This window comes from Haliotis rubra, unplaced genomic scaffold (genome assembly GCF_003918875.1).
Source record: "Haliotis rubra isolate DU_JTF1 unplaced genomic scaffold, ASM391887v1 Scf173, whole genome shotgun sequence".
Lineage (NCBI taxonomy): Eukaryota > Metazoa > Mollusca > Gastropoda > Lepetellida > Haliotidae > Haliotis > Haliotis rubra.
This window is the reverse complement of record NW_025765703.1, coordinates 1,043,138-1,065,910: the sequence shown is the minus strand read 5'-3', so window position 1 is coordinate 1,065,910 and position 22,773 is coordinate 1,043,138. Positions and strand designations below refer to the sequence as shown.

The following is a 22,773-nucleotide window of genomic DNA, read 5'->3' as shown; positions in this document are numbered from 1 at the left end:
TGTTGAAATGAATTTTTGATAATGTCTTGATCACAAACAGTGGAATGGCGTCCCCACAAGACGAACATAATAAAGGTGGGCCCAGCGGCAAAGGCGTTCATTTTCGTGGAGAAACGGAGCCATTTATAACTATATTTTCCAGAGAAACTCATTTATTCGTTGCTAAACACACTGGCTAATGACAAAGATTGTTTTTCATCATGATCAGATGAGAAAGTTTTTTCCACCCGATAGAGATTGTAGGTATGGCGTTATCCAACGTCCGCACTTTCTGATAGTGAAGTTGATATAAGCGCAGGGAGCCGGAAAATGCCATCCGGACTGTTCAAAGATTCATTTTGTTGATGCATTACAACAAAATGCTGCAGCTCGAGCCGTCGTTAAAACGGGGCACGCCATATATGTTACAGCGCGTTGGAGATCAATACATAAGTGATCAGGCGACGTCTTCCTCTACTGCTGTATATGTGAGACGTCGCAACGGCACAGACGTGATCGTCCAGAGCGGGGAGATTACACCTTCATCCTTCTTCTCACGACAGGTATGTACACAGCACCTGGACTTCATCTCACTATTTGTTCCGATGATGTAGATCTCACTTGATGAAACTTGATCTGATGTATGTGTATGTGTTTCAACTTTGGATTTCATGATATCAATACTTTAAGATCATTTGGAACAAATAAGGTGCGTATTTTTCTGATTTACTACCTTGATAATTAAAAATATAATCTGAAACTTGATCACGCAACTTTGGATTTAATGGCCACAAACTAGTGTTTTGGGTTTACTTCCTTCATAAACGATGCCGAAAATATACATTTTATCTTGTGAACACAATACACACGGTTGAAAAGAAACGTTTTCTTTCAAACACAAAAACCCGTTTCGATGCCAACTTTGCATGGCATTATTTCATGGGTTTTATTTAAATATGTCTTTGGCTAATAGCTGAAACCCAAGTTTGAGTTGTCATTTCCCCAACCACACTGGCATTACATTAGGTAGACAATATAGACTTCTATATTTCCCCAACCAGACTGGCATTACATTAGGTAGACAATATAGACTTCTATATTTCCCCAACCAGACTGGCATTACATTAGGTAGACAATATAGACTTCTATATTTCCCCAACCAGACTGGCATTACATTAGGTAGACAATATAGACTTCTATATTTCCTCAACCAGACTGGCATTACATTAGGTAGACAATATAGACTTCTATATTTCCCCAACCAGACTGGCATTACATTAGGTAGACAATATAGACTTCTATATTTCCCCAACCAGACTGGCATTACATTAGATAGACAATATAGACTTCTATATTTCCCCAACCACTGGCATTACATTAGGTAGACAATATAGACTTCTATATTTCCCAACCAGACTGGCATTACATTAGGTAGACAATATAGACTTCTATATTTCCCCAACCAGACTGGCATTACATTAGATAGACAATATAGACTTCTATATTTCCCCAACCAGACTGGCATTACATTAGATAGACAATATAGACTTCTATATTTCCCCAACCAGACTGGCATTACATTAGGTAGACAATATAGACTTCTATATTTCCCCAACCAGACTGGCATTACATTAGGTAGACAATATAGACTTCTATATTTCCCCAACCAGACTGGCATTACATTAGGTAGACAATATAGACTTCTATATTTCCCCAACCAGACTGGCATTACATTAGGTAGACAATATAGACTTCTATATTTCCCCAACCAGACTGGCATTACATTAGGTAGACAATATAGACTTCTATATTTCCCCAACCAGACTGGCATTACATTAGATAGACAATATAGACTTCTATATTTCCCCAACCAGACTGGCATTACATTAGGTAGACAATATAGACTTCTATATTTCGCATGGATATTCTAAATATTCAAACCTATATATCTAAAAGGTTATAATTTGCATTAATTGTTCAAAATGTCCGGCTCTTTTGAGACATTTGTATCAACATATTTCAACTAATTGCACCAGAAAGCGTCAGCTGAGAAATCGCTGACATATAAATCAGATATATTTCTATACTGTCATCGACGTTGTGTGGAGTGGCAGACCTTAATGATGGTGGTATTGGACAGTCCACAAGCTGTCGTCATTCCGCCACATGTCGCGACTGGAAATCACGAATTCTATTGAATTTTCACCAGTCAACATGTTGACTGTAACTTTCTAATATATATGTTAGTATCAAATGTGAACACTTTTCAAGACTGTAGCATCATATACGATAGTTATTTACACAAATGCATGCTGTTATTGTAAATTAATCCTCTGTTCTAAAATGAAGTTTTTTTTTGGTAATACAAATTCCAATATACATATTGTGTATTGTATATAAGTTATTTTCTTCTTAACAATGGCGAACGGTACATCTGTCGCAGGAGAAATGTAGATTCCAGTTGGTTCGATGTTTGAATGTTAGAGGTCAGACACAGAGTCAGACAGTTGCTAGGAGCCACCTAGATGTAGTTGACGCTGACATGAACAGACGGGACGTCCACGTTTCGAGCAACACCATCGGAGACATAGAGCCATTAAGATGTTACAAAAGGACATGGCGCCGCTCCCATGACGCTGGTATCGAACACCTGACAGTTAGACAATGTTATAAATATTCATAACATTAAATATGTAATTTAAACTTCAAATTAGGAAATGTCTCAAAGAAACTGATTTGATTAAAATATATCAAATTACGTTTCTACGTCATAAATATACTGTTAAAATAGTAAAATAGTCGTTTCAATTTCCTTTCAGTCCAACCATGTTTAATCTTATAATTAGAACTCGGAGGATTTCTTTATGCGTCAGCTTGACCTGTTTCTTGCCGACCGACAGAACTAAGTGACTGGTCAATGGCCAGATGTCTGAACACAACCAGGGTGGGTGTGGCACCCGCTGACACTGTATTGACACTCCATCGATGAGCACATGACACTCACTCACAACGGGCAAACAGTGTGCCATAGTTGTAAATACAACATCTTTTGCTACATGGCGTTTAGCGCGACTGGCCATGTGTAATATTGAATCGAGAGAACTTTGATGTCGTCACATGCGTTTTTATGCTTATTCACATGTCCAATTCAACTTCACCGATTTCGGCTGATCGATATCGGCTTCTTTTAGACACAGTGAGGTGTTTAACAGTGAGAATCAATTAGACAAACACTATCCTACAACGAGGTATTGTTGGGGGATCATTATCGTTACTTAGGGATTAAACATTAGGGAGTTGACTAGAACTGCCGCAACGATCCACTCACACATAAGTTGTACGTTATAACTATTCCATGGCTAAACCTAAACACACGGCACTTGCCCACTTAAGCATTTGTTGACATTTCAAGTTAATTAAGATTGTTATAATGAATTTATCAATAATTTCACAAATGAGCTCACGTCAATGACGTAAGCGACATTTCCGTTACGTACAAATATGTTTTTTGTCAAGAATAATTCTCTGTGACACGCACAAAGATCGTATCTGTGTAACGTTAGAAATGTTAATATTGAAAAGCATTGAACTTCGATTGTCTGTTAATTATCGCATTGTGAGTGTCATCCTGAAGTAGAAGAAATATTTGTCTGTAGTTGATAACACTTGCAGTATCAACACGGTATTTGCGATCAATTGTGTTAATTCCTGGTATCGTCGATATATCGATATTTATGATAGATGGGGTCTGCATTTCTACTGCGATGTGCGTTTGTGCTACCACAGGCGTATGGCGCTGTTCTAGTGCTAGCTCACTGACGTCCTATGGCTTTGTTTGGATACCCCACTCATTATACTGATTCCAGTCCTTGCCTCCTTCTGCCCCCCTTAATACTGAGCTATTTATGGTAGGATGGGGCCAGGGACCGAACCAACGGCCTATCTACTACACGACGGAGGTACTATCGACATAATGTTTAAAGAAAAAAATGTAGACATTTTGGTATTTAGTACTTACAAGGTAACACCAGATAAATATGTCTCCAAGCAAAGACATTTTTTGTGTGATTCACATGCTTATGGTAGAATCAGAATCGTACAATGGACACCGTCCCATGCCACGGATGTCTTGTGATTATGGAATGGTTTTGTGTATTTATTCTAAGATGAATGTATTATCATTAAATCGGTATAGTAAAACCGCCTTCAACCTTATGTTTCTCTTTAATATGTATTCCTTTTCACACATTAAGAGATTAGTCAGCTGATAAGAACAAGTGCAGAGCACAGGTCATCAACTGTAACCAATAGTCCACCTATGGTCATCAGTAGTGACCGGAAGTGCACCTATGGTCATCAGTTGTGACCGGAAGTACACCTATGGTCATCAGTTGTGACCGGAAGTACACCTATGGTCATCAGTTGTGACAGGAAGTACACCTATGGTCATCAGTTGTGACCGGAAGTACACCTATGGTCATCAGTTGTGACAGGAAGTACACCAATTGTCATCAGTTGTGACCGGAAGTACACCAATGGTCATCAGTTGTAACCGGAGGTACAAATAAGGTCATCAGTTTGGATCCATAGGGCCCTTCTCAATGTGGTTACAACTGCTGGTGTTGGTGGGACCACTGTCTGGATGTTTGGTCCTTGCATACCTCTTGCACAGTTAAATCTCTACAGGTTTACCCACTTGGAACCCCTATGAATGAGAACGCTTATTAATCTGAGCTGATTAAACGTAACAACCATTGAACGTGGCGTGAAACTGGATGCAAAGCATAACGCATAGAAAGTTGCCTCTTTATCAATATCATAAAGTTTTCTATGGGTGACCAAGGCAAGAATGTTATGTACTTTATATTGTAATTGGTTCTACCTGTTCCATTCCACTGCATCAACAGAGGACGTTGCATCATCCACGACGGTTAAGCATGGTAATATAACAGTGTACAATGGTGTATTGACCATGGAGTGACACCGTGACTGACGTATCCCTCCCCTGTTGGTATCGACTGGGCAGGACGACTGTCGGTGTCCTCCATGTTTACAGCCGTGAATCATAGCAGGCAAAGCTTTGTAAAATGAAAACAAACAATTTTGTAAACAGGTCAAGTGTTTGGATTTTCATCTCTAGCAGACACGGATAAGCCGGACAGTTTGTGATCTGAATGACGTGACTGGTCTCCAAAATCAATCAATCAACCAGAACATTATCTAATCTCCAGTGCCAGAACATTTACAGTCCAGAACCGTTATGTCTGTATACAACCATAATCTAACTATGTGTATTTCAGGAAACTACGTCAGATAGAGACATTGAAGAGAGTTCGATTTGAACGCTGCCACGATGGCTGTCAACGTGTTCATTACCAACACCAACGTGCGCAACATCAGCCGTAACGACATCCTCGACTGGGTCAACAACAGTCTGAAGGTCAACTACACGAAGGTGGAGCAGCTTGGTACAGGTACGAGGCAGCCTCTGCTAGTGATGGAGATGGGTTCAAATCCTGAATCGCCGAACCGACCATAGAGGGTGTCACCAACACTGTGTCACGTTGGAACTTCCATGTTACATCAAGTTTACAAACACACGGTTTAACATGGAACTTCAATGTCTCACTCACACGTGTATGATCTGGTAGCTGGTGACGGTGGACAAGTCCAGATTAACTCCGAGTGTGGTCCTCCTCAGTTTGTCGTTTTGTGGAAACAGTTAAGAAAACTCCAATGTTGTGAAGTTAAATAGAATTAACGTATGGCGCCAGTAGTATAAGGTGAGCGTTACTTACTGGTTCTGTAGGGGGCGGACCTCGGAGTTCAATTACCATTTTGTTTTATTTTGTCTATACATGTTTAAAGCATGATCGTATTTGTTAAAGTTTTGTGTGTCGTAATGCCTGACATACTGTTAGACCTGGCTTAATGTTCAGACCAATCTCTCCACGAGGTACAACGAAGCTGTACTGCCTTGTACTCTAACGCTGGCAGTCTATTACATAGAGGATCAGCCAGTCAGCTCAACATTAATACTTCCCCCCCCACTTCGATCTGAAACATTCTTCACCTATTCACCTGGCAATGAAAATGAAGTGGATGAGTAGTTGTTGCTATGTCGGTCTCCTTATACGTGTGTGTCCGACATGCATGATGATGAACACTGATCGCTCCATTGTTTACATCGATTAAAACGCCATTATACAGAACGCCATGTCGGCAGCAATTGAACCTCGCTGCTGTATGACCATCGACCTTATTGATAATGATTACTTTATTATATAAAGTCACGGGACATGATAACGTGTTGACTGTGGTTGTATGCAAGGTGGGTGGTGCTGGTCAGTGACATGACAACGTGTTGACTGTGGTTGTATGCAAGGTGGGTGGTGCTGGTCAGTGACATGACAACGTGTTGACTGTGGTTGTATGCAAGGTGGGTGGTGCTGGTCAGTGACATGACAACGTGTTGACTGTGGTTGTATGCAAGGTGGGTGGTGCTGGTCAGTGACATGACAACGTGTTGACTGTGGTTGTATGCAAGGTGGGTGGTGCTGGTCAGTGACATGACAACGTGTTGACTGTGGTTGTATGCAAGGTGGGTGGTGCTGGTCAGTGACATGACAACGTGTTGACTGTGGTTGTATGCAAGGTGGGTGGTGCTGGTCAGTGACATGACAACGTGTTGACTGTGGTTGTATGCAAGGTGGGTGGTGCTGGTCAGTGACATGACAACGTGTTGACTGTGGTTGTATGCAAGGTGGGTGGTGCTGTTCAGTGACATGACAACGTGTTGACTGTGGTTGTATGCAAGGTGGGTGGTGCTGGTCAGTGACATGACAACGTGTTGACTGTGGTTGTATGCAAGGTGGGTGGTGCTGGTCAGTGACATGACAACGTGTTGACTGTGGTTGTATGCAAGGTGGGTGGTGCTGGTCAGTGACATGACAACGTGTTGACTGTGGTTGTATGCAAGGTGGGTGGTGCTGGTCAGTGACATGACAACGTGTTGACTGTGGTTGTATGCAAGGTGGGTGGTGCTGGTCAGTGACATGACAACGTGTTGACTGTGGTTGTATGCAAGGTGGGTGGTGCTGGTCAGTGACATGACAACGTGTTGACTGTGGTTGTATGCAAGGTGGGTGGTGCTGGTCAGTGACATGACAACGTGTTGACTGTGGTTGTATGCAAGGTGGGTGGTGCTGGTCAGTGACATGACAACGTGCTGACTGTGGTTGTATGCAAGGTGGGTGGTGCTGGTCAGTGACATGACAACGTGTTGACTGTGGTTGTATGCAAGGTGGGTGGTGCTGTTCAGTGACATGACAACGTGTTGACTGTGGTTGTATGCAAGGTGGGTGGTGCTGGTCAGTGACATGACAACGTGTTGACTGTGGTTGTATGCAAGGTGGGTGGTGCTGGTCAGTGACATGACAACGTGTTGACTGTGGTTGTATGCAAGGTGGGTGGTGCTGGTCAGTGACATGACAACGTGTTGACTGTGGTTGTATACAAGGTGGGTGGTGCTGTTCAGTGACATGACAACGTGTTGACTGTGGTTGTATGCAAGGTGGGTGGTGCTGGTCAGTGACATGACAACGTGTTGACTGTGGTTGTATACAAGGTGGGTGGTGCTGGTCAGTGACATGACTGTATTACCGGCAAGTGTTATCTAACAGAATGCAGGTGATGTTATTACACGATACCGGCAAGTGTTATCTAACAGAATGCAGGTGATGTTATTACACGATACCGGCAAGTGTTATCTAACAGAATGCAGGTGATGTTATTACAAGATACCGGCAAGTGTTATCTAACAGAATGCAGGTGATGTTATTACATGATAGGGTTAGTTAAATGACTGCAGCACTCCTACTCAGCCCAACACTCACTGTAGCCAATCTCGACTGGATGTTTGGGATGATGAATGTAGTAGATACAAGACGCATAACTAAACTCGGTTCATCAGCAACACATATAGGCATTTATTACAATCAGTTCATAACATTGCTGATGATATTGAATAAAAACCTTACTACAACAACAACAACAACAACACAACAGTTGGGAGAAATACACACAGCATGCCTGGTGTATGGCGAACTTGTGTGACAAAACGTGGCGGTATTACGCAATATCATACTATTTGGGAAAGTTTATGTTGATTGATCTATGACCTGCTTTTTTAAGGGTATAGTGTTACATTCTCAGCTCCAAGGGTGTACTGACATGGGTGATGTTTGTTCCCATGGAGCCGAGAAGGTCTTGTGAAGTGTATAAGTACTTTACGTGGAGTAGCAGCTCTACGGCGCTATATGACTCTACAAAAATTGCAGCTCTACGGCGCTATATGACTCTACAAAAGTTGCAGCTACGGCGCTACGGCGCTATATGCTATATGACTCTACAAAAGTTGCAGCTCTACGGCGCTACGGCGCTATGACTCTACAAAAGTAGCAGCTCTACGGCGCTATATGACTCTACAAAAGTTGCAGCTCTACGGCGCTGTGTGACACTCCAAAAGTAGCAGCTCTACGGCGCTGTATGACAGTCCAAAAGTTGCGGCTCTACGGGGCTAATGATGACTGGTATGACTATTACTGGATGTCATCCATTTTCAAAACGCTGAGGCTTGGTCTAGTGTGTATTTGATGAAGAAAAGAAACAAATCCCTGAAAATGTTGTTGACGAGAAATTCTTGAAATATTCAGGAATATATAACTACATTGTATTTACATTTACGAAAATGCCTCGTGCTTTAACTATATACTTCAAGGCAAGCCTGTACTTTGTTATGTACTATATATGTGGGTAGATCGAACCATATTACTTAAATACATCTCAAATGGGATAACGATGTTGAAATGGAGGTCACAAGGAGAGGCTGCGGCCTGTCACATCCGAGGGACATCCGTGTTTGAGAAGGTTATCTTCATATACACAGCTATAATCATACTACCCATTAATAACGATGCTTTAGAGGGAAGTTTACTGAGACGTCATGGGTCGTACCCTGTGCAGAGTTGCACCCTATGGTGACTGGTGACTGGTGACTGATTTAAGATGTTCGCTGTTTTAATCAATATTTCAGTTGAAACTCATCAGAATGTGAACAGAACCGTGAAAATCTGGATTAGTCTTCAGAAACCCATGCTTGTCGTAGAGGCAACTAACGGGATCGGGTGGTCAGGCTCGCTGACTTGGTTAACACATGTCATCGTATCCCAATTCATCGATGCTCATGCTGTTGATCACTGGATTGTCTGGTCCAGACTCGATTAATTACAGACCGACGCCATATAGCTGGAATATTGCTGAGTGCGGCGTAAAACTAAACTCACTCACTCCCCCCTCAAGCTGACACACCGTGATACAACTGACATACTGCTCAATAAGGCTTCACCCCAAATCACTCACTCACTGACTGTTTCTCCTCTCCAGGAGCCGCCTACTGCCAACTGATGCACATGATGTGGTCACGTGAGTATCCTTTACGTCATGGAGAGTCGAGCATTCTTCAACAAGTCACACATATACTGAAGGACTTTAACTAATCAATGTCTGTGTCTCATTAAGCGGATCGCTAATAGTAAAACCCTGCTCGACACACAAACCAAGACAAAGAAAACATTCCTCGAGATGAGATATCTAAATGTCGTGTAATATTTGTGGTCCACGTTTACATCCGGTTCTGTATTAATGTGTGAAGTTTTATTTTTCAAGATTGCATACCACTGAGGAAAGTAAAGTTCAACTCTAAACTTGAACACGAGTACATCAACAACTTCAAACAACTCCAGAACAGTTTCCACGTGATGGGGTAGGGGAGAGTGATAAGGTGAGTAGGGTGGTGAGTCACGCCAAGTAGATAAGGTGAGAGGCCAAGGATCAGGTAGGTAGGGTGGTGAGTCACGTGATGGGGGTAGATAAGGTGAGAGGCCAAGTGATGGGGTAGGTAGGGTGGTGAGTCACGTGATGGGGGTAGATAAGGTGAGAGGCCAAGTGATGGGGTAGGTAGGGTGGTGAGTCACGTGATGGGGGTAGATAAGGTGAGAGGCCAAGTGATGGGGTAGGTAGGGTGGTGAGTCACGTGATGGGGGTAGATAAGGTGAGAGGCCAAGTGATGGGGTAGGTAGGGTGGTGAGTCACGTGATGGGGGTAGATAAGGTGAGAGGCCAAGTGATGGGGTAGGTAGGGTGGTGAGTCACGTGATGGGGGTAGATAAGGTGAGAGGCCAAGTGATGGGGTAGGTAGGGTGGTGAGTCACGTGATGGGGGTAGATAAGGTGAGAGGCCAAGTGATGGGGTAGGTAGGGTGGTGAGTCACGTGATGGGGGGGTAGATAAGGTGAGAGGCCAAGTGATCAGGTAGGTAGGGTGGTGAGTCACGTGATGGGGGGTAGTAGAGGTGAGAGGTCCCAGTGATGGGGTAGGTGAGAGGTGGGAGTGATGGGGTGGGTAGGGTGGTGAGTCACGTGATGGGGGGTAGATAAGGTGAGGAGGCCAAGTGATGGGGTGGATAAGAGGTAGGTAGGGTGGTGGTGAGTCACGTGATGGGGGTAGATAAGGTGAGAGGCCAAGTGATCGGGTAGGTAGGGTGGTGAGTCACGTGATGGGGGTAGATAAGGTGAGAGGCCAAGTGATCGGGTAGGTAGGGTGGTGAGTCACGTGATGGGGGTAGATAAGGTGAGAGGCCAAGTGATGGGGTAGGTAGGGTGGTGAGTCACGTGATGGGTGTACATAAGGTGACAGGCCAAGTGACATACTAGCTTATAGTATAGCAGGAAGTAAAATCTATTGTTGCAGTCAGGACGTGAGTGTTGTTAGAAATTGTTCAGTACTGTTTTACGCCGCATTTTGCAATATCAGGGCGGAGGATACCAGAAATGGGCTTCACCGATTGAACCCAAGTGAAGAATCGAAGGGGATCCGGGTTGGTGAGTGAACGGATTAACCAATATGCCAACCTAGCGTCCCTGTAAGAATTGCGGGTCTACTGGCTATTGGTACGTGTTCCTCTGTGAGGGGACGGAAATATCCGAAGTAGCATATTTTGTACACAAAAATGCCATGGAAAGGAAACTAGAAGCAGAATGCACATATAAGTTGTGACGATCACCTGCAGTGATCTGCAAAATATCGAACGTCAGGCAAAGTTTCGTCATACGTCTGTAGACATATTGGAAGTGGGGGAATGCCGAGACTGAACGCCTCCTCTAGCAACATCCATAATAGGACGTCTTGAAGCTGGAGAGTCCATCTGCACCTACCTGTCATTTCAAAGTACACCAGAGCGCAATATCTCACCTGCCTCAATTACTTTCAAGATCGTTCCGGAAGTGATAGACCAAGAGTCACCACCCCCGCACAAGGGTTGTTCCACGGGTCTTCATCTACGTCATCCACTTGCTAGAGCCACAGAGCCTTCAGGACAGGTGAATTAAGGTGGCTATCGGACCAAACAAATTCAGGAAGCATCTGCAAGAGGTGGGAATTAGGCCAAGAAGACAGGTGTCCCTACGTTAAAACGTTTTCACTCTACGACAACATATGTGTTGGAGCAACAGCGTACGTGTATGGCGTCTGGCGATGGGTCTGGATGGAAGACAGCGTATCTACCGAGGTCGAAACGAACGTTTTGCATCGACGTGTGTTCGGCAGGTCGACATGTTCTGTAACGGAAGTGCGAGGAGCCATATTGTACACGCAGAGATCTGCCTTGGTGGTTGATCAAGGGCATAGGACAGCAAATCGGTACATCTACCAAATTGTTCAAGATCACCTTCCCATTATCTGCGGACACACAGCTCATGTCACTGACTTCACACCTGGTACTGATCGAACACCCTCTTGTGACAGTACCATCAGACATTTTGCCGACAGCCCATGTGACTATCACCATGACTGGCGTCACCCATGTACTATAGTTTCATTTCATGAAATGTATTAGCCTATGCATTTCTTTGTTTTATGTGTATGTGTGGCATTTTAAGACAGAAAACAACCAAGAGAGTATATTTCAAGTTTAAGGGACCACCGAGGGCTCGATATTTAGCGCCTTACCATAGTCGACTGTGACATTTGGTTGTGAATTCACATTAACGCGGGTACATCTTCAGGTGACCTAGATCTACATTGAAAAGATAAATTCATTTCCTAATGAATCATTAAACATGGACTCTGACACTTTGAGCATGTTGACATGACTTCATTTAACTGAAATACCGTAATCCGGCTCTGGAACTAATTTAATCACTCGCAGTTCATGAAGTACTCCCTTTAATTATTCACTTATTGACTTGTGTGTGTAACTAACCCACAAGTGACCAGCATCAATGAAGCCCCTGGTAGAGGAGAAAATGGTAATTACAAACGCAGTCAATTATTCACAAAATTGATGTTTCCTGAACAGTCGGCACTGGACGAAGTGTCTCATGCGTGGATTGGTTTGAACAATGAACCAAACTGAGGAGCAAAAAAAGAATATCCATTGCACGGAGAATTGGGCTTGATAAGCAAATGTTGTACAAACGTTACTTGACTGAACTTGACAGTCGCCGAAACTCTGCTAACATAGAGCTGAAGAACCAAACTACCAGCTCTTCTCCTCATAAAACCATACTGGAAGCCAATGGCAGGAAGACGTCTAAACAACAAGGTCGTCAAGGTGTTGTCTACAAAATCACTTGTGACTTTGGCGATGTCCGCGTAGGTGAACCTTTCCGCCCCATCAAAGTCAGAATCAAAGAATGCTTTACATCTACCACCAAATCAGACCGAAAATCAGCCATCTGTCGACTTCTCCAACCACAACATCATCTGAGACAATGTAGAAATATTGTCCAAAAACTCCAGGATTTCATCAAAAGAAAACTGGCAGAATTTCAAATCGGCCAACACAAGCCCTCAATCAACATATCACATCCCATCCACCTTCAATGAACTGGTAAACAACAGATCACTCCAGCTATCATCACTAATTGATCTTATCGACTTTGTATATTTTGTTCCGCCTCGCGTACAGTTGACGTCCTTCAGCAGTTGCTGCATTAATTACCCATACCCATCGTTGTTCTTAATCCCCTTCATGTAGACCGTCATTTTGTTAATTCCGAAAGATTCTGTTTGAAACCATCAAATATCAAAGAAATTGACAATCGCATTACCAAATTAATTGGATATGCAAATCAATACAAATTATTGCAAAGTAATAAACAATTGCAGTATCAAATTCAATATCAATGTAAAACACAATAGCAGTGGTAAACGATTTAAAGTCCATGATAATAATATTCACGTTCAGTTTAGTTCAACCATCGGAAACAGGCCTAGGCTGGACATTGAGGGTAACAGTGGGCCTTCACATGACATTTGACCTTGATCTTTTGTCAGATGAGACAGAGTGCGCTTACCCACACTCTAAATACCCCTAGGAAGTTAAGCATCGTACTGGATTATTCTATAGCTGTTCTAGATTACACCTGACTCCTAGAACATCAAATTGCTCGCAAGATGGCACATTCCTGACAACTAATTATTCTTGAAACATCTGAACTTCTTCTGATCTTAACAGAAACAATGTAATACAAATAAACCACTGTTGACAACCCATTACTCTGCCTAATAGCTTCCTAGCACGCGCAATTTGTGGCTTGTCGCTGGTGTTGAATATTGCATGAATCAATAGTAACTTAGATTGTAGCATTTCAACACACACATTTTATGTATCTTGGGTATGAATATGCAAATGATTTCTATTGAAATAGCTTACAACAGACGTATCGGTCAATATGTTATACCTGGAAATGATAACGATTTTGTCGTTTTCCCGTTTTTCAGATTGTTCCGGTGGATAGATTGCTTAAAATGAAATTTCAAGACAATTTTGAGTTTGCACAATGGTTTAAAAAGTTTTTCGATATGAATTATAACGGACTGGGATACGACCCCGTGACAGCTCGAGGAGGCAAGAATGAGGGGGAGCCCGTCAACTGGACAGCACACACACCCAGGTCAACCAGGCAGTCCGAGAAACAAGTGTCCATCACGTGTAAGTGTATAATGGGGCATAGGGTGTACAGATAGAGCGTCTGGTAGGGATGTTGAGGGATGGGGGTAGGCCTATACAGAGATAGCGTAGGCAGGGGTATACAGATACAGCGTTTGATGGGGTGTTGAGGGATGGGGGTAGGCCTATACAGAGATAGCGTAGGCAGGGGTATACAGATAGAGCGTTTGATGGGGTGTTGAGGGATGGGTGTAGGCCTATACAGAGATAGCGTAGGCAGCGTAGGCAGGGGTATACAGATACAGCGTTTGATAGGGTGTTGAGGGATGGGGGTAGGCCTATACAGAGATAGCGTAGGCAGGGGTATACAGATACAGCGTTTCTGGAGGTGTTGAGGGATGGGTGTAGGCCTATACAGAGATAGCGTAGGCAGGGGTATACAGATACAGCGTTTGATGGGGTGTTGAGGGATGGGTGTAGGCCTATACAGAGATAGCATAGGCAGGGGGTATACAGATACAGCGTTTGATGGGGTGTTGAGGGGATGGGTGCAGGCCCTATACAGAGAATAGCGTAGCAGAAGGGGTACAGATACAGCGTTTGATGGGGTGTTGAGGGATGGGTGTAGGCCTATACAGAGATAGCGTAGGCAGGGGGGTATACAGATAGAGCGTTTGATGGGGTGTTGAGGGATGGGGTAGGCCTATACTACAGGAATAGCGCAGGGCAGAGGGTATACAGATACAGCGTTTGATGGTGGGATGTTGAGGGATGGGAATGAGGCAGGGTATACAGATACAGAGCGTTTGATGGGGTGTTGAGGGATGGGTGTAGGCCTATACAGAGATAGCGTAGGCAGGGGTATACAGATACAGCGTTTGATGGGGTGTTGAGGGATGGGGTAGGCCTATACAGAGATAGCGTAGGCAGGGGTATACAGATACAGCGTTTGATGGGGTGTTGAGGGATGGGTGTAGGCCTATACAGAGATAGCGTAGGCAGGGGTATACAGATACAGCGTTTGATGGGGTGTTGAGGGATGGGTGTAGGCCTATACAGAGATAGCGTAGGCAGGGGTATACAGATACAGCGTTTGATGGGGTGTTGAGGGATGGGTGTAGGCCTATACAGAGATAGCGTAGGCAGGGGTATACAGATACAGCGTTTGATGGGGTGTTGAGGGATGGGTGTAGGCCTATACAGAGATAGCGTAGGCAGGGGTATACAGATACAGCGTTTGATGGGGTGTTGAGGGATGGGGGTAGGCCTATACAGAGATAGCGTAGGCAGGGGTATACAGATAGAGCGTTTGATGGGGTGTTGAGGGATGGGGGTAGGCCTATACAGAGATAGCGTAGGCAGGGGTATACAGATAGAGCGTTTGATGGGGTGTTGAGGGATGGGGGTAGGCCTATACAGAGATAGCGTAGGCAGGGGTATACAGATACAGCGTTTGATGGGGTGTTGAGGGATGGGTGTAGGCCTATACAGAGATAGCGTAGGCAGGGGTATACAGATACAGCGTTTGATGGGGTGTTGAGGGATGGGTGTAGGCCTATACAGAGATAGCGTAGGCAGGGGTATACAGATAGAGCGTTTGATGGGGTGTTGAGGGATGGAGTGTACAGATAGAGGCGTTTGATGGGGTGTGAGGGATGGGGATAGGCCTATACAGAGATAGCGTAGGCAGGGGTATACAGATAGAGCGTTTGATGGGGTGTTGAGGGATGGGGTAGGCCTATACAGAGATAGCGTAGGCAGGGGTATACAGATAGAGCGTTTGATGGGGTGTTGAGGGATGGGGGTAGGCCTATACAGAGAAAGCGTAGGCAGGGGTATACAGATAGAGCGTTTGATGGGGTGTTGAGGGATGGGGGTAGGCCTATACAGAGATAGCGTAGGCAGGGGTATACAGATACAGCGTTTGATGGGGTGTTGAGGGATGGGGGTAGGCCTATACAGAGATAGCGTAGGCAGGGGTATACAGATATGGCTTTGGATAGGGTGGTGAGGTCTTCTCTTCGCACATTATTGATCTACGCCGTAAACGATTGTGACTTCTCTCGATTATAAATAGTCGTATACTGAACAATGTGTCAGCTTGATCTAGGAGGAAGGCCCATTCTGAAACAAGTCGTTGACATTTTCGTCCAGAACGGATATGGCGTTGACAGATGCCAATGACCGGGACGAGTCTGTCCTTCGAACCGATGACAAGATATGGGGCCATAACATCGTCAGCTGCTACCAAAGATCCACCAAGGGTCAAACGAGAAACCGAAAGGCTATTGAAAGAAAAGGACATTCAACGTAGAAAAGGATTGATTTGTCTGTTCCCCAATCCAGACCCTTGGGCTAACGTGTGTACCCTTCTTTTGTTATCACAGCACGTCAAAACACGCGCACTAAAGAGGACAGTCACATCCGGGTCTCCAGCAGACAGCTCGAGGACATCAAGGACAGTGTAAGTAACCAAGCCAATGAGGGTAATCTATCACCAGTCACCCCCGCCCATCTGGGCTGGGACTGGTCTTGAACAACCCGTGCTTATCTTCGGCCGTTAAAATCCAGGTTGGAATATGTCTTCAACAACCACTACTTGACGTTCAACCCTATCGCGTGGTCAGACTCGCTGATTTTGTTGATGTATGTCATCGTATCGAATTGCGTAGATCGATGTCAGTCACCGGATTGTCTGGTTTAGACGTGATGTTTTTCAGACCGCTGTCACATAGTAAGATAATTACTGAATGCGGCGTTAACAACAAACACCTGAAGTAACTAATTATCACCTGTATGGAATATGCTGCTGGTAATGTAGCTTTATGCTTGTTGATATTGCAGTACTAGATGTCTATACATATAGGGCATTTGGAACATCTATACATTTTCTTCTATGAGTGGTGCTACTGAACATTCTACTAGTAGTATAGAACATTCTACTAGTAGTATAGTTTACTCGTATATGACATAGCCTACGGCGCCAAACATTGTGCTAGCTTACTCGCCCATAGGATGACTATGCTGCAAGGTATGACCAACTATTCCAAACATTCTGCCGCCCGTGATATGGCCTACGATGCCGAACATTCTGCTAGTTAACTAGTCCTTTTGAAATCCAGTTAACTATATTTACCACATACTATGGCCATGCATTACTAGCGTATGGTGTAATCCAGCATTCCGTTAGCTTACTGGCATGTGATATAATCTTATAGTCACTAGTATAGTTTACTGGCCTATGATATGATCCTATATTCCGCTAGTTAACTGGTAAATGGCATAATTCAGTATTCCGGTATTTACTGGCCTATGATATGATCCAGTATTTCGCTAGTTTACTGGCCTATGATATAACCTAATAGTCACTAGTATAGTTTACTGGCCTGTGATATGATCCTGTATTCCGCTAGTTTACTGGCCTATGATGTGATCTTGTATTCCGCTAGTTTACTGGCCTATGATATGATCCAGTATTCCGCTAGTTTACTGTCCTATGATATGATCTTGTATTCCGCTAGTTTACTGGCCTATGATATGATGCAGTATTCCGCTTGTTAATTCCGCGGTTTACTTTATATGATGCAGTATTCCGCTAGTTTACTGGCCTATTCTGCTAGTATGATGGCCTATGATATGATCCTGTATTCCGCTAGTTTACTGGCCTATGATATGATCCTGTATTCCGCTAGTTTACTGGCCTATGATATGATCCAGTATTCCGCTAGTTTACTGGCCTATGATATGATGCAGTATTCCGCTAGTTTACTGGCCTATGATATGATCCTGTATTCCGCTAGTTTACTGGCCTATGATATGATGCTGTATTCCGCTAGTTTACTGGCCTATGATATGATCCTGTATTCCGCTAGTTTACTGGCCTATGATATGTTCCTGTATTCTGCTAGTTTACTGGCCTATGATATGTTCCTGTATTCCGCTAGTTTACTGGCCTATGATATGTTCCTGTATTCCGCTAGGTTACTGGCCTATGATATGTTCCTGTATTCCGGTAGTTTACTGGCCTATGATATGTTCCTGTATTCCACTAGTTTACTGTCCTGTGATATGTTGCAGTATTCCGCTAGTTTACTGGCCTATGATATGTTCCTGTATTCCGCTAGTTTACTGGCCTGTGATATGATCCAGTATTCCGCTAGTTTACTGGCCTATGATATGATCCTGTATTCCGCTAGTTTACTGGCCTATGATATGATGCAGTATTCCGCTAGTTTACTGGCCTATGATATGTTCCTGTATTCCGCTAGTTTACTGGCCTGTGATACGATCCTGTATTCCGCTAGTTTACTGGCTTATGATATGATGCAGTATGACCAACAGCTCCTGGAGCTGCAGCTGACGATCCAGACGCTGACGAAGGAGAAGGAGTTCTACCTGAAGAAGCTGCGCGACATCGAGAGTTACTGCCAGGACCACGAGGACCTTGCTGTCATCCAGTCCGTCATGGAGATTCTGTATGCCACGGAGGTGACTGCACCGGACAAGTCGTCGTCTCGTAGAATAGAGCTGCAGTCTAACTCGCACATACCAGTTGCACTGTTAGTACCTCTGTCACACCCTCTTGTTGTTCTACACCCTCGTGTTACCATGCTATCTTATATCACACGGGTATTTAACAAATTCTCGTTACAATTACTGAAATGAAACAGACCTGTGGTCATCGTAGTGCTGAGAGGTTTTCAGGAGTTTGGGTCTAGTAGTCAGGCATACAGTCAACATAGAGGCTGTGTTGGACACAATATCGGTCAGATGTGCACAATACACTGACGGGCAAAATAAACTATAAACATGAGAAGCAGATTTGACAGAGAGGAAAAGCATTAACAAATGCAAACGTCATCAAAACGTGACGTCACGAAAACAATCGCCAAAACGCTGCAAACGTACGTTCCAAAACACAACTATGCTACTCATATCAAATACACCACCACCCAACAGCTACTTCAGCCACCATCAATCATAGATACTTTCTTTTGTCCTGTAGTTTGCTGAAAGGACTGACCACGTACGACCCCATGTGCTCTTTTATAACAGGGGTCCAAGTCCAAATGTCATATTCATGTTTGACAGTTCAAGGACGGATAACTCTGTGTCGGTCAGTATATGGCTAAACGGACACAGCACCCAGGGGACTCCGGGTTAGAAATGGTCCCTGGCAACGTGTGCTTGTCAATAAAGGCGACTATTGGGATCTGGTGTGGTGTTGATAATATCAGTCACTGGCTTGTTACTGGCCACCAACATATAGCTGAAATATTGTTTACAACATAAACCACTACACCACTGCCAATTTAGTCAGGTTGATTTGAAATTGAGAAAGACACACATCGAGACAATGTTTCTCTGTTCAACGTAGACGCTCGGTTGCATTCTGTATATTCCTATTCTTGTTGATGAGACCGGCTGTATCACTACCACCATATAACTTCCCAACCCTGGAGTGGAGTACAGCTATAGGTAAGGCCGTTGCACTGTGTGTACATCGTACTATTCAGCACTGGACCAGCATGTGTTGATTGTGTTGTCACGTGTGTAGTGCATGTGTTTACTCAGTTCTGTATATTCGTGATGGCCTGTATTAAATATGTGTTGAAACGTTTTGTCACATCCTGTGTCGCATGCGCTGTTGTCACCACAGAACCAACCACCTGTATACATTTCAATGCACCCTTTATGGAATCTTCACTTTACTGTAAACTGATTGTGTGTGGCTGTACCCTGCTTGTCATGATATTAAACCCAATAATAGATCAAGGCATGGTGACACCGGAGGGCCACATATTCCGGAAATCGAACCCGGCTTTTCGGCGTGACTAGTAAACGCTTCTAACTTCGTTAGCCGAATGTTTCATATGTACTTGTTGACTTTGCTAAAGTATTGCTAGGTTACTAAACTATGTCGCTGAACCGGTCAATATAATATATAGTATTTCACTCAATGTCCTGTGTCACCTGGAAGTTATACAATTAAGGTGTTCCAATACAAGACAAAAATTCAATGTGAGATCAATGTAATATGATCTGCGTTTGCTGTAATTGCAGGAAGGGTTCGTCGTCCCCGAGTACGACACGGACGACGGCGACGGTGATCAACCCGGACAACAATGACATCAACATCAACATCAACATCAACATCGACAAGAACGAAAACGACAACATTGAGAGCCGCATTGACATAGAGGGGACCGTCGACAATACTGAGACTAGCGACTTGACTCAAAGTATTGCTACAAGCGACATGACACACACTGGTGACACAGACGATACGGCTGACAGTCACGTGACACTCAGTGAAATATCCGAGCTGGGAGATTTCAGTGACAGCACCGTCCGCACCAAAGACGACAAGACTAGCGATGACGGCGACACTGACGCTGATAACGACATCTTCGACCGAGATAATGTTCCACTCGACAGCGTTTTGTATAAGCATGACATCAGCCTTCTTACCGACGAGGAGAGTGAAACAAGTGGCCTTGACCTTGATACCCAAGCTTCTTCTGAAGATGTCAGGAATGACCTTGAGCATTCAAGGTCATCAGACGGCACTTCCGACCACCACGCCATCACTTCAAGTGACGTGCATGTAGATAGCGATAACTTGGATGCCATTATCGAGGTTGACAATGAAGTGGAACCAGACCAAGACGACACTGACGATAGCGAGGAAGACATCTTCTACGATTTCGAGTCTGACCAGTGAAGTCTAGTGCATAGCACCGGGCTGAATGTCGTTCAGCGGTTGAACTGTGCTTTCTAAAACCCTTATACCACGCGTTGTACCGAGGATAGAGGCCTTTCCTTCACCATGTCATTAGAACGCCCTGAATGCATATAGTCCTGGTTGTTTCTCTAAGATGCGAATTTTTGAGTTTAGTTATACACCGCTTTTAACAATATCACAGCAATACCACAGCGGGGGACAAAAGAAATGGGCTTCACACATTGTACCCATGTGGAGAAACGAACCCGGGTCTTCCGCGTGACGAGCGAGGGGTTTAACCACTAGGCTACCCCACCGCCCCTGTTTCTCTAAGAAGGCGTCCTGTTTCTCAGTATAAGAAGGCGTCCTGATATTCAGTAAGCAACACTAACAAACACTATATCGACTCATGCCAGATGTTCTTTTGTTCCTCGTGTTGAATATTTTACTTCGCCTACTGACGTGGGTTTTTTTTTATACGACCGTCAATTTGCAGTAGACGTTCTCATCTGATTTTTACAAGTCTGACAACATCTCGCCATACACCTTGTGAAATGTACACCATATATGTCAACAGTAATATATTTTCTGCACGCTTATAATCTTCAAATTCCATTTTCGTGAGGTGACCAAACCGATCCAAAATCATTACATGCGAGGTGGGTTTCTTATCCTCCTGAGGATGTTCTAGAATGTAGATAACACAAATAGTGCTGCCTTCCGACAGTGTCACCACCTCAGCAGTACTGGTTTTGTGTCAGATGCCAACAGAATGATTATTTTCGTGTAAGCCCGATTGCAAAGCTTTATATTTAGATAGTATTGAAGGCTTGCCCAACCTTTTAGCAGCAATCATGTGTAAGCCCGGGCTTTTTTCATAATGGTAGCTACGCCCCTGAATGATCTGTTCATCCAGCTTAAATATCATTAAAGTTTAATACCTGACGTCAGAGGTCTTCACTGACTCGAGTGGTGGGATCACATAGAGAAGCTGCATGTTGTGGATACGAATGTGTTGAAAATACACACGTGCTTATTCTCCTGGTACTCTCTCATGGAGATTGTCACACCGACGGATGGGTATCTCCATATCTTTCAAAAGTAGTATTTGACCACACCCACTGCTGACTTCATACCCGGGATGAAACACGCTCTGTTCGACAGAATCGTTATTCACATTAATCCAATCTATCTGAAGCTCTAAACAGCGTTATAACGAGAGACCACTATGCTGTGTGATGTAGTGTATCAATGAGAAAGACAATGTCCATTCTTCAAAATCGTATATCCATCCATTACAGTTCCAGTGACGCCGAGAAACAACGTGCATCAGGCGTGTGGTTATCGGCGATTTACTGTAATTGCGTGCAGTCGGCCGTGGCTGTTCGAATCTAAGTTTGTAAACTGCACTGCTGGCATTAGAGCGGGACAAAAGACGGCAGTGAACGTTATGACAGACAGGTAATAGTGTTGTGTGTCTGTCTCCGGGAGACGCCGATTGTAACCTGCAACACGCTACATTTACAGGCTATTTCGTGATAATTCTGTGTGGATTTCAACAAAATGGCTCTAAATGTAAAATTGATGTAATTCACACTGTGAAAGCCTTAAGGGGATAATTGCTCTTGTTAACGTCTACTTTAATCATGGCGCTGATCACCTGGAGCTGTGTAGCTGATACACAACCGTCACTTATTGCTAACTGGGGCAGGTCGTTTTGACAAATATTCAAGTGCTCAGCGTATCTCGTGAAAATGATTTCATGTACATGAATGTAAATATATCCTGTGGGCTATGATTCTCCAGTTTATTTGTACAAACCGATACAACCCTCGGACATTGACTCGCCAAGCAATGCAGACAACTGCAAGTGGTATCGAGTTCCATGAAGCTAATGTAATGTGAGGTAACGCGTAGCTGCTCATTCAATACGCCTGGCAAGGTGCTACAAATATTTTCGATTTTCTATATTTGTAGAAGTTAAACATAATCTGCCAGAATGAGGACATACTGTATGCATGATTTTATTTTCGATGTAGATTAATTTAAACCTATGTTCCC

General features: G+C 43.9%; 2 protein-coding genes across 2 annotated transcripts; both read left to right on the top strand.

Annotated features, from left to right (window-relative positions):
- The first annotated feature begins 462 nt into the window (after positions 1-462).
- On the top strand, positions 463-13,897 carry LOC124272803 (microtubule-associated protein RP/EB family member 3-like). Its single transcript, XM_046708018.1, has 5 exons — positions 463-542; positions 5,280-5,453; positions 9,424-9,462; positions 9,706-9,807; positions 13,816-13,897. The coding sequence occupies exons 2-4, from the start codon at positions 5,333-5,335 to the stop codon at positions 9,804-9,806; spliced, it is 261 nt and encodes an 86-aa protein (XP_046563974.1). The 5' UTR covers positions 463-542; positions 5,280-5,332; the 3' UTR covers position 9,807; positions 13,816-13,897.
- On the top strand, positions 9,899-20,875 carry LOC124272802 (microtubule-associated protein RP/EB family member 1-like). Its single transcript, XM_046708017.1, has 5 exons — positions 9,899-9,913; positions 13,820-14,030; positions 16,376-16,452; positions 18,330-18,547; positions 20,052-20,875. Exons 1-5 carry the CDS (start codon positions 9,899-9,901, stop codon positions 20,710-20,712), a joined length of 1,182 nt encoding a protein of 393 aa, XP_046563973.1. The 3' UTR covers positions 20,713-20,875.
- The last annotated feature ends 1,898 nt before the right edge of the window (positions 20,876-22,773 follow it).